This window comes from Corvus brachyrhynchos, unplaced genomic scaffold (genome assembly GCF_000691975.1).
Source record: "Corvus brachyrhynchos isolate BGI_N302 unplaced genomic scaffold, ASM69197v1 scaffold164, whole genome shotgun sequence".
In the NCBI taxonomy this organism is placed as follows: Eukaryota; Metazoa; Chordata; class Aves; order Passeriformes; family Corvidae; genus Corvus; species Corvus brachyrhynchos.
The window spans coordinates 551300-563898 of NW_008237426.1; the positions used below are offsets into that span (position 1 = coordinate 551300).

A 12599-nucleotide genomic window follows, 5' to 3' on the forward strand; every position below is an offset into this window, starting at 1 on the left:
GATGCTGGATGCTCCTGGATGGAGCACATGGACCTCATCTTGGGCTCATTTCACAAAGAAGCTGCACCTGTGAAAGCACAGGTAGAAAAATGACAGATGTGGGATGGTGCTTCCTAATACAGCTGGAGGAAGCTAAAATATCCATCCAAGGTGTGAAGACTTTTGAGGAGCTGGCAACTTCAAAATTGAGGAAGAAAAAACCCATAAAACCAACCAACAGCACAGATCTTCAAGTATTACAATTTTTTAAAGCCATGTGGCTGCTCTTGGAGTGTTGGTGGCTCCTGCTTGGCTTCCCCCTGCGGGCGGGTGCCACGGGCCACTTCCTTGCCAGATTGAGGAAGGAGCTCGGCACAAACATTTACTTTCTGTGAACAAATGCAACTGTCTGACTGTGTATCTTGGGATTATGGTGCCTAATTGCCCTACTGAGGAAGTGCAGATTTTTATGGAGCTGATGGTGTGGGTGTAGCCACCAGCACAGTTAGACCAGTAACCAAGACTGGACCTTGCACTGGGGAGGAGGCGGCTCAACTGCCAGCAAATGGAGTGACCTTTGCTTCATTTAGAAATAAATAAAGAAAAATACAATAAATGAAAATTTAAAAGGCAAGAGACAGGCTCTAAACATCCTCTGGCCCGCCTGCAAGGGGGTTGTGCTTCTCCAGAGGGTATTTTGCTGGGTCTGGATGTAATTCCTGGCACCTTTCAGTAATCTAGGTCCTTCTGACAGCTGAACTGCTTCGTCAGGACACACAGTTGGGAGATCTGGGAGATTTAGGGAGTCCTACATCTCAGAGAGGAAGGAAAGGGTGGCTCTTTATGTGCCATGAGGATGCTGCCTTGTGGGATAGGTGGGTTTTGCAGTGTTGACAGCATGGAGTTTTTGTAACCCCATACTGGGAAGGGGAGACAAATTGCTGCAGAAGGTTTCAGGCGTTGAGCACAACAGTGCCTTAAATATCAAACTCTAGCAGTTTTTAATGTATGTGATCTATCCCAATAAAAACCTTCCTCTCCCAAAACAGAGCTGGCAGGCAATCTGGTTGCTGGCAACATTGTTGGGTTGCTTAGGCTGAAGCACTGGGGTTTTTTTAAGCCCAGATGAGCAGGACTCAGGGGTTGTAGTTCTTACCTTTCCAGCTCCCTTGTGCTCTAACCCTTGTAAGCAGGTGAGTGGTCAGTCACCCCTGTCTGACAGCAATTTGCCTCCAGAAAAGCAGCCCATTAAAAGCTGGGGCAGATTTCTCTCCCTGTGTAGGTCTCAGGTACATAGTTTCCTCTTTGAGACATGCCTTAGTTGCAAACAAAATATGTAGGTGATATCAGTTGAATTCCTGCCAAATGTCTCATTATATGACGAGACAGCGTGGTCTGATCCTCTCTCCATGACTGCTGGAAAAGGCAGTATCTTCACTTAAGGAGAAGGTGAAGTTCAGGCATTAAAAGGAAAAAACATGTACATTAAATCATGGACTATCAGGTTCTCTTGTGTTTTCCCTTAACATACTCCATCTCTCTCCTGTTGGCATCACCATTACTAACTGTGTTTTTAAGAAGTGCTGCTGTTCCAGCTCACCATCTCTTACATCACCGTGTTTCCAGTTTATTACCCAGCTCTTACATGGAGTTTTTAGTGATGAGCAGCCTCGAGTGAAGTCTGTTGGGCACAGTCAAGAGTCTGTGGGATGGAGTGGCGCAGACTTGGCAGAGTTCTCCTCTTGCCCGTTTGCTGTGGAGCATTTGGCCTTGACCTGCCAGGCCAGGTCTTAAAGTTCAGCTGCACAGAGTGTACTTGAGACTTTTACCCACCTCCGCTGTTCTTGGGCATGTTCCCTTCTTACCTGTTCATCCTCTCTGCGTGTGAGGCTGTGTGGTGATGAAGAACAGCTGCTTGAGTTACTGTGGGGTCGTACTCGGAATCACAGAAGGACGTGGATGCACGGTCTCTTACAGCCACACGAGCTTTGGCTGGTGGCTGCTGTTCATCCCTGCAGGACACACCTGAGTCAGGCTCAGCCATGCCCAGGTCACAGTGCGTTTGGCACTCGGTGGCTAAATCCTCTCACTGAATTAGGTACTTGCATGAAAACCCCTTTCTGAAGGCACCTACTTCTGGTGTACTTTCATAACTTCATTCCTGTTGCATGGAAGTGGAATTTTCTCCAAGGGTTTGCTGCTCTGTGGTGGACACTTGGACACTGGGAGAGCCGTTTAGATCATGTTTAGATCTCAATGCTGTGAGAGTCCAGATGTCTTCCTGTCTCCTGAGCCATCAGGTACAAACACTGAGCACCAGGAGCCTGATCCTGAATCTGACCAGTGCTGTCTGAAGCTCATTTTAGGCGCGGATATGAGACTAAGCAGAAGTTTGGTGTCATTTTGAGCTGAGGCAACAAAGAAACAGTTCTGCTTGTTTGTCCTCAGCTTTTGGAGGTGCTCTGGTGGGACAGAGAGGGGACAACCTGTTCCCATCAGGTAACCATAAGCCAAGCCTGCGGTCTTGTATCCCAGCTTTCTCAAGTTGGGATACAAAGACCCTGCATCTGAATCCCACCTCACTGCTCTTCTGTTATGACACTTTTTGTGGGTACTGGATGGCTGTCAATAGGAATATGTCCTTCCACAGGGGAACACATCCCTGTTGGGTGCTGGATTCACCTTGGGACAGGGCCAAAAGCTTCTCAGCACCTCAGGGCTCCCTGTTATCCCGAGCTGGGTTCCACTAGCATAGCTCTACCCACCCTTGCCATCAGGCTGTCTTCAGTTTCCTTTGACCCATCTCCTCAACTTCACAAGGACTTTTCTTCTGGTGAGAGGCTTCTCCCCACCCCACACACACTGTGAACGCTGCCTTGGCTCTGAACTTGTTACTTGCATTCCTTTCTGAAGCAGAAAAAAGCACTTCATGGTTTGGATACTACCAGGGTTTTTGGGGGCAGGGGGAAGTTGTGTTTGGCTGCCAAGTTCACCAGTCTTTTCAAACTGTCTGAGCCTGTCTGCAGTTCATCCTCTGGGCTGCTTTTCCTTGCCAGACTGAGCGCAGATAAAACAGTTGTAGATGATTGAGGCGCATCTGGGTTAAATTAGGCTGGAGATCTGTAAAAGTGACGTTGCTGCCAGTGATCCAAGGCTGCTCCAGAGCCTAAGCTCCTGTGGTGGTCTTGTCGAGGACTTTGATACCATTAACTGCAAACTACATCCATCAGCCACCATGGATGCACCTGAATCCATGTGCTGTGGGTTATTCCTTGATGATGGATGCACATGGCTGTCTAGAAGACATCTTTGCCCGTTTTTTCTTCAAAGCCATTGCCTGGAAGGAAGGGGATGGTACAGGAACATCTGCCTGTCTTTTTGCTGTTAAACAACCCAGCATTTTAAGAGGAAAAATAAAACTACAGGTTTATGATGCCTGGATATCAGAGAAAAGAACTTCTGCAGGGTCTGTTATAGACCTCTTGCTGCTGGCAGGTTTTTCCTCATTTCCTCTGTAGCATCCCCATAAATGCATATTTCTGCTGGAACTTGATCTTACATGGCCTTACACAGCCTGTTTTGGGAGCAGAGATGCTATCCCGAGCACCAGGCTCTTTGGGAAGCTTTTCAAAGGTTGGACTTGATGATCTTGGAGGTCTTTTCTGCCCCTAGTGATTCTAAACACTGGATCGTAAAGCTGGGCTCAGTTGCTGTACTGTCAGGAGGTAGATCCCAGAAGTGCTGTCGGTGGGAGGGTCCCCTCCAGGCAGGGGCTGCAGGATGCAGGACCTGCAGGGTGCAGGGAATGCAGCCCTGGGGCTGGTGGGCTGTGTGGGCTCAGCACCTGCACGGATCACAGGGATGTGCCGCTCACAGCCAGGCTTTGGCACTCGGATGGGATTTCTGCAGAAGGGTGTGAGTCTGACGTCTGCTCAAGCCCCAGAAGATACAGGGGAGCTGAGCTGGCAGTTGTGCTTCAGCTTTTTCTCTGCCCAGCCTAAAAAAAAAAATCCAAAAATATGTAGAGCTCGGGTTTCATGAGGGGATTTTTAAAATTTTATTCCATCATTCAACTGTTCCTTTAGCTGTTCCAGCATAATCCACCTCTTCATAAACTGTACTAACCCTCCTTTACTGACAGATTATGGTCTCTAGTCCTTTTTACATCTATAGGAATGTGCATCCATGGCTGCTGGCACACGTTTGGCTGGGACTCAGTTGAGGGAGAGAAGTCGATGAATTGATCTCACATCACACAAACCACTTCCCTGGAAAATGCTCTATGCTTTGTTTTGACTCTGCTTGTGTGGAAGAACTAAATTACCAACTAAATTAGATTTTCCCTTCCTAACATTCCTGGCTTTTGTGCTGAGCTTCCATCAAGGGGATTGGGAGCAAAGTTCAGGAATGAACTTAGAGAATGGGTGCTTGGATCACTCCCAGTGAAATGATCAACGGCAATCACTTGGAAAAGTAACTTGCCAATGTATTTAGTTGGGGATTATACAAATAATGTGTTTTAGCATGTTCACAAGGTCTTCAAGGAAAAGAGCTCTTGGAAGTTCACTTCCCCTCAGATGGAAAAAGCCACGAGTTCGTTTGGGTTCATCCCTGTCTGTAAAAACTCTAATTGGAGGATGCAAACTTGACAATCCTGGGCATTCATGAGTAATGAATGAGTGTAGTGATCCACAGTTGTCCATCCTTCTCCCTTCCCAGCAATTTAGACTTAAATACTGTTTGTGTGCCTCCTTATTTTCTGCCTGTGAAGCACTGAACAAAACTAACTGCACAAGGTGAAGATTAAATTGTTGGGTCAAATGTTTCAAGGGAAGCAATTCACAATGTTTAAAAGGCCTCTGCAGCCTCCAAGGTTGGGAAGAATCTCCCAAGTGAGGGGCATCCGACATGATGTGCACCTGCTTGCTGTAGTTGGCAGCCAGCTTTGTCACTGCTGTTCCCAGCTGTAAATTGCAACAGAGAATTTTGACCTACTTTTTCAGTTTTTCTGTTGTTTTGCACAACATTGAGGACACTGAAACCAGGTCACCGTAGTGCTGGTTGGGGAAGCACAGGTAAATGCTGATCTCTGTGTGGAGGTGCTGCTGGGGTACAGGGGGAGAGTTGGAATACATCCAGTGGAAGATCCTTGAAGTAACCAGAAAGCTCTTGAGTGGGAAACAAAAGGCAAAAAAAAAATCCCAAAAAGGGTATTTGTCATGTCTGAGTGGGGAAAGCATTTGACCTTCCATCATCCTCCGTTCCTTGGCTTGGGTAATAGCCAAGCACCAGAGCAGGGCCCTCTTCCAGGTAATGCCAAGAGTGTGGATCTGCTGGAGGGCAGGAGGCTCTGCAGAGGGATCTGGACAGGCTGGATCCATGGGACAGGGCCAGCCGTGTGAGGGATCAATAGGGCTGAGTGCCAGGTCCCGCACTTGAGTCACAACAAGCCCGTGGAACACTCCAGGCTTGGAGTTGAGTGTCTGGGAGGCTGCCTGGTCAGAAAGGACCTGGGGGTGCTGGTCAACATGAGCCCAGGTGTGCCCAGGTGGCCAAAAAACCAGCAGTGTTCTGGCTTGTGTCAGCAATAGTGGGACCAGCAGGACCAGGGTAAGGATTGTCCCCCTGTACTGGGTGCTGCTGAGGTCACACCTGGAATCCCAGGGTCAGTTTTGGACCCCTCAAAGCAAGAAAAACATTGAGGGGCTGGAGGGTGTCCAAGGAAGGGAACCGAGCTGGGGAAGGGGCTGGAGCAGCAGGGGCAGCTGAGGGAGCTGGGAAAGGGGCTCAGCCTGGAGCAAAGGAGGCTCAGGGGGGACCTTGTGGCTCTGCACAAGTCCCTGACAGGAGGGGGCAGCCGGGGGGGTCGGGCTCTGCTCCGAGGGCACAAAGGACAGGATGAGAGGAAATGGCCTCAAGCTGTGCCAGGAGAGGGTTAGTTTTGATACTGGGGAAAAGTTCTTCATAGAAAAGGTAGTCAAGGATTAGAACAGGCTGCCCAGTGCCATGGTGGAGTCGCTATCCCTGGACGTGTTCAAAAGATGCGTAGATGTGGCACTTGGGGACATGGTTAATGCTCGGACAGTGCTCGGTTAATGGCTGGACTCGATGACCTTAGAGAGCTTTTCCAACCTTAAGGATTCTGTGATTCTAAGATAGGATATTTGGTAATCTGTTCATTTGTCTCAGGAGCAGGGCAAATCTCAAAACTTGCTTATTCTCTCGTTATTAGAACAGTGACTCTGCCAGGAGTAAGTAACCAGATGGCTGCAGAAGAAGAAAATTTTGTTGTGTCCAGTTGGAAGGACAGAAGCAGGATAAGAAATGCAGAGCCATGAAGGTGGGGAGATAAAGGCAGTGGGATGAGAAGGCTTGAAAGGACATGAAGCCAGTGGAGATGCGTGTCCATGCAGAAGAGAGCAGGGCTGTAAACGAAGGCTTTGCTAATTGCGCTTTAATAAAGGCAGAGCCCTGTCACCTTGGAAGCTGTTAATGCACACAATGAGGCAGAGCATACAAAGCCAGCTTGATCCTCTAAATTTAGGGGTGTAAGCTCATGAAATGAGTTGGCAGATGCTGAAAACGTGAGCAAACACATCGTGTATGTCCTGGTTTCACATTGTTCCTCCTTACCCGCAGCCTGGCTGCTCTCCCTTTTCAGAGGGTGAGCCCTTTGTCCCAGTCTGTGGCAAAGCCAGTGAAGTTTCCTGCTGCTGAAGGCTCTACATTTTACACAGTGTGAGGGTGGAAGCTGGTGAGCTCATATCTGTGTGTTTATAACATGTCAGTTGAGAGCCCTGGAGGATTTTCTAGTCTTTGAAGTCATGTAGGAAGTAGCAGATCTTGTCTGGAAAGCGCTCTCCAGATCAGGAGACTTACCAGACATATTACACAGGCACGTGGGGTGGATGTTGGAAAACCCAGTGGGAAGGCATGTGCCTTGTCCTAAAGCAATGATCTTGGAGCTGCTTTGAGGAATTGTGGTCCTGTGTCTGTAGAGAGCGGGGTGAGCTCACCCATCCCAACACAAAATGGGGTATTCTTGAGGGCCTCTTCTTAAAATAATTTTAAAGGAATTATGGGGCTGAATTCCTGCTTTTTTGGGTGTTACTTCATTCACCGGGCATTTGCAGTTTTATTTCTGGCATGTAGTGACTCCTTCAGGGATCAAAACCACACGCAGACCTGGACCAGGCCTGCTTGCTTCGATTTGAAGCAGGGCGCTTCATTGGCTATTTCAGTTTGGACAGATTTCTGAAATAGTGCCACAAACCAAGACTTTGACAAAACTTGTTCCTATCATGGAAGGGTCTCCAGAGTAACTCAAGGAGGCCAAAGAAGTTTTGAGTCCAAGGGAAGTGATCTTTTCTTTTGAAAAGGGGGAACAAGGATGGCTTTGGCTTCTTTACACCAACCTCTCATTTGCAATGTCCTTTCCTGTGTCTGAAGGGCTCCCCTGAAAAACTCTGTGGCTGTGAGCAGTGTCTCTGTGCCATGCATTAAACACTCCTTTACACTGGATTATGGATATCAACACAAACAGCAGCTGCCTTCCAGGGCTGCCTGGAAGTGTCCAAGGCCAGGCTGGACCAGGCTTGGAGCAACCTGGGATAGTGGAAGGTGTCCCTGCCCATGGCAGGGGGTGGGACAAGATGAGCTTTAAGGTCCCTTCCAACCTAGACCATTCCATGATTTAACACCATCTGGAAGCTGGTTTCTAGCTGTAGTGCTGCAGGTTTATTGATGGAGGAGAGGTTGTGACATAGATTTGGGTCTAAGTGTTTAGAAGCGTGTAGGATACAGTGCTGCTGGTTTTTACATAGCTAACTGTGCTGCAAGTAATTTCCTTTCAAGCCTGTGTCTTTCATTAAGTAACTGTTCCTGTGTCTCCAACTGTATTGTAGTGAAATCAATCCTGGAATTGGGCTGATTCACCATTAGGGAAATATCTTCATGCGGCCCTGTTCAAATGGAAGTAACTTTGAGGAGCAATCTTGCTGAGTGGGTGGAAAGGTAGGAAGGAATCATCATAAAAAAGTTTGAATCGTGGCAGGAAGTCATCCTGGTGTTCTGAGCAGCCTTTAAGTATTAATGTGACTGACAGTCTGGTCTTCATTCTTCTGCCGCTTCCCCTCCAAAGCTGAGTGCTGTGCTGGCCCTCAAAGGCCATATTTGATGCTGTATTTACGACTCGTGTTTTTAATAGGTGGTAATGACGGCGTAAGATCTCTGTGTGAGCCGGTGTGCTGGCAGCTGGGCTCTGCTCCTCGGCTTAGCCGTGATAAAGAGCTTCCCAGAGGCACCCTTCACTCATCCTTCGCTGCTCCGAATTCCTGTTTGCAGGAGGCTTTCAGCTGAGAGGGGATGCTTAGTGTTTGCAGACTGTCAGGCGTGACCTTTCCCTCCTTCTCCCTGGGGAGACCTGATCCAGATGGGGAGCGGGGGAAGGATGGAGGCGTAGGAGCTCAGAACCGTTAACATCTTATTTTGCGAGCCAGAAAATGTGTGGTGGGACTCGTGCTTAATTTGCCTGAGGATAATGGAGTTGCTTGTCCCATCTGAGAAGTGCTGAGCAAGGTATAAACTGGGCAGGGTTTGTGCTCTTGCTGGAGATTTCTTTCTGTTTCCATTTCTGAGGTTGTAGGTAGTTCTTGGTCTTAAATTATTCAGCCTTGATTAAAATAATGACTTTGGTCTCCAGGGGGAAAAAATTCTTCTCTGGTCTTGATGGGATCTAGTGTGTTTTTCAAAGTGTTACTGGTTTTTTACTCATAGAATTCCTGTGTCCTGCTTATCTTTCATAGTGATCCAACCCTAGGAACACCCCAGCATCATGGAATCATTTAGGTGGGAAAAGCCCTCTGAGATCACTGAGTCCAACCATTTTCCCAGCACTGCCAAGCCCATCACTAAGCCATGTCCCCAAGTGCCAGACCCATGTGTTTTATTACATGGAAGATGATGGCTTTAACTAGAAATAAAACAACACTTGGCTGGAATGTTCTGTGGCTACTTCTCTCGCCATAGCAGAGATAGACCAAATAGGCAGATAGACCAAAACTTCCCATGCTTCAGTTTTATCTTTCCAGAATTTTATCAGAAATACTAGTGTGAGTAAATCCACCAATTACTAGAATTCATTCTCACTTTTGGTTTGAGTTCAGCAGTAAAACTCTGTAGTTTCACTGATGGTTCTTTTTCATGTTGTTTGTTTTGAAGCCAGTCTCTCCTCCCGGGACAGCCTGGGGTGGGGTCCAGTCAAGGTGATTTTCTGATATCTGATAGAGCCTCATCACTGCTCCTGCAGACTGGTTTCACAGGGCAAACACAACTGTGCTGTGTCTGTGCCAAGCACAGCAGCTGAGAGTGTGTGGAGATGTCTGTGATGAGAAACCAGTTCCGCCGGTTCACCGGTAACGGATGCTTCCTGCTTATCCATATTCAGTTCTGAGTATTAAATCTGGAGTTAAATTGAGGGATGAGTAAAGCTTGGTGATGCTAAACAATTTCTTGTACATGAACATCTCCAGCTCTTTTGTCTAGGCCAGAGGTGCTGAATGGCAAATGGTGTTTCACACATTGCTGGGGAGCATGCTGGGAGCTTGTCACTTGGGTTTATGGTCAAACCGGTGGTGTGGCTGAGACACCTGAGGTTCTCAGGTGACCCAGTGGTTGTCAGACCTCCTGGATATGCTGCAGACATGCTGTGTGACGTTTTCTGCAGGGATCCACAACAGTCCCAAGTGACAAGGAGAATTCCAGTACCTAAAGGGGACCTACAGGAAGGCTGAAGAGGGACTTGTTGCAAGAGCAAGAAGTGATAGGTCAAGGGGGCTTTAAGCTGAAAGGGTATGTTTAGATTGGATATTAGGGAGAAATTCTTCTCTGTGAGGGTGGTGAGGCCCTGGCACAGATTTGCCAGAGAAGCTGTGGCGGCCCCTGGATCCCTGGCAGTGCCCAAGGCCAGGTTGGACGGGGCTTGGAGCAGCCTGGGCTAGTGGAAGGTGTCCCTGCCCATGGCAGGGGGAGGAATGAGATGAGATGGGCTTTAAGGTGCCTTCCAACCAAACGATTCTGGGATTCTATAAAAACTCAAAACCTGGAATTTCCAGCTGGTAGTTCCCTGCATTTTCTGGATCCAGCATGGTGACTTCTGCCTTCTATCCAGGTGCCTTAGGTCAAACCAAAAGTCTCCAGAAATAGAGGTGTTCCACAGCTGGAGGCCAGGGAAAGCAGTCAGATTTCAGGAGGGCTCATGCTTCTGTTCTGTGTGGATGGGTAATAATCCTTGTCTTTTATTTTTGAATAACTGGAAGTAGGTAGCATAGCTTCATCTGGTGGACCAGAGGATCATCACTGACTGGGCCAGTGCCGGGTTAATGGTTGGACTCGGTCATCTTGGAGGCCTTTTCCAACCTTAATGATTTCATGGCAAAATGAACACAAGGATCTCTTGCTAAGCCCTCTACAGAGGTATTGCTGCAGGAGAACTGAGCCAGTTGCCCGAGTAACTTCTGAGCTCTCATTTACGTGGTTGTGTTTCTGGGTGTCCTTCCACAGGACTCTTGGTTGGGTGGTCTCATTGAGCACTTGTGGGATTGCTTTAGAGGACACAAACCTTGTTGGTAAAATTATTCAGGAACTGTTCCATTCACATCTGGAAAATCTGAATGCAGCAGTGTTCCTGTAGGGCTACAATCCAGTACCTTTATATCCTGGGATGTGGGGGGTAGTTCCAGGGGTGTTCATTCTAATTCTTGCCTCAGAGCTGCACCCCGAGAGTGCCTGATACCATCTCCGGATGCAGCACCTGTGCAGACAAGACATCCTGCAACCTTTCCCTTTATCATGCTGATTTCTTGGGAAGTGAGGGGAAGCTCAACCACCATGATGGTACCTCTGGGCTGTGCTTGTGGGGCAGGACCTTCTGGATCCTTGCAGCTCCTGCGAGTCACCCTTGGTCTTGTTCTTGAGCACGGAAGAACCACTTGGCCTGCAAGGGTTGAAAAGCATCTATGTTTTGTCCCTTTTTGACTGAGTTATCAGCTTTTAAAAAATAATTAATCGTGTTTTGGCTCCTCATTTTGGTCATCTCTGTAGGACAGCAGTTTGAATTAGCAAATATATCTGAGGTCGATTTGGAGTTGGACTTCAGTGATCCTTGAGGGTCCCTTCCAACTTAGGTTGTTCGGGATAATGTAGATCAACTTGAAAAGAGGTAAAAGAATGGAGAATTTTATTTAAGTGCTACAAAATTTTCTTCTCTTGGCACCTTTCATTGGCCCCTTTGTATTTTTTGTCTGGCATTTGTGTAGTGCTTTATTAATGTGTGAAGTGAGGAGAAACCAAACCTACACTTCACAGGGACTAAAAGGTGGGGTTTCCTTGCAGTGTCCACCTGACACGCTGGGGTAGTCGGAATGGCTTCGGTTACTGCATGTGGTGTCAGTCCTGATAGCTCCAGTGGAACCATTACAGACTGGTTTGGGTTGGAAGAGACCTTAAAGCTCAGCTGGATCCACCCACTGCCATGGGCAGGGACACTTTCCACTATCCCAGGTTGCTCCAAGCCCCGTCCAACCTGATCTGAGACACTTCCAAAAATGGGACAAGTAGCAACAGTGGATGGGCAGCACTTAACATTTCTTCATGACATCAGGGCTTTTTATCAGAAAATTGTTAAGAAAATGATAAAAGTTTTCATATAGCTGTTAAATTCCTTGAGGCCAGGAAAGTTCTGGACATTGGCCCTGTTGTACCTTCCTCACCTGGTATTTTAAAATAATGATCTTTATTTCATATATCTCCTCTTTTCCCCAGGTAAGAAACCAAAAGCAGCCTGCCTTTACTGAATTCTCAAGAACAGAGTCGACCCTTTGGTACATTGTCAAGATGCATTAGGAAACTGGATCTGGTGCCAAAAGAACTCCATGAGTTTCCATGACTCTCTTGAACTCCAACACAGATACTTTTGGATATAAATTTCTGTTCTAAGGAGAAGAGTGTGTACTCCAAGTCCTTTCTGCCAGCTTGCTGGCAGAGGTTTTTCACTAAGCTCATGGACCATCCTAATAGGGATAAGGATGAAAGGCAGCGGACGACGAAAGGAATGCGGGGAAGGAGTGGGCACGGTTCTCGGCCGAGCTCGTCGGCGTCTTCCGGCGTTCTCATGGTGGGACCCAACTTCAGAGTGGGCAAGAAGATTGGGTGTGGGAACTTTGGAGAACTCAGACTAGGTAAGAAGTAAGCGTTTTAGTGGCCTGCCTTATGCAAATTAGCGTTTCACCACTGGAATATAAATACATAAAAATTTACCCCGGCTCGAGAAACACGTGCGCTTGTCTTGTTTCCCAAGTGTCGAGCTGCCTTACCCGAAGCTTCTGACTCAGAAGATGTAACTCTTAGCATGATTTTGATTTGCATAAAGTCAAAGGGAATACACTGGAGAGGCCAAAGATGCAAATTTTGAACAATCCCAACAAATGAAGACTGTTCACAGCGCTGAATGTCTTGCCTGAGGTGAAAAAAAACCTTCTTAACTGTGAATTTCTAAATCTTGCTCTCAATTTTTTGTTTATAAGCTAGAACGCCCATTTAAAGGGATGGGTGAGACTCTTTCC

General features: G+C 47.5%; 1 protein-coding gene across 4 annotated transcripts in view; it reads left to right on the forward strand.

Annotated features, from left to right (window-relative positions):
* CSNK1G1 (casein kinase 1 gamma 1) overlaps positions 1-12599 on the forward strand; it is an 89765-nt gene that overhangs the window by 11469 nt on the left and 65697 nt on the right. For all 4 annotated transcript variants that reach the window (XM_017731103.1, XM_008631254.2, XM_017731104.1 and 1 more), the window contains exon 2: positions 11800-12215. In XM_017731103.1, coding sequence (XP_017586592.1) covers positions 12038-12215 — 178 coding nt within the window. In that variant the 5' untranslated portion in view covers positions 11800-12037. The remainder of the gene's footprint in view (positions 1-11799; positions 12216-12599) is intronic.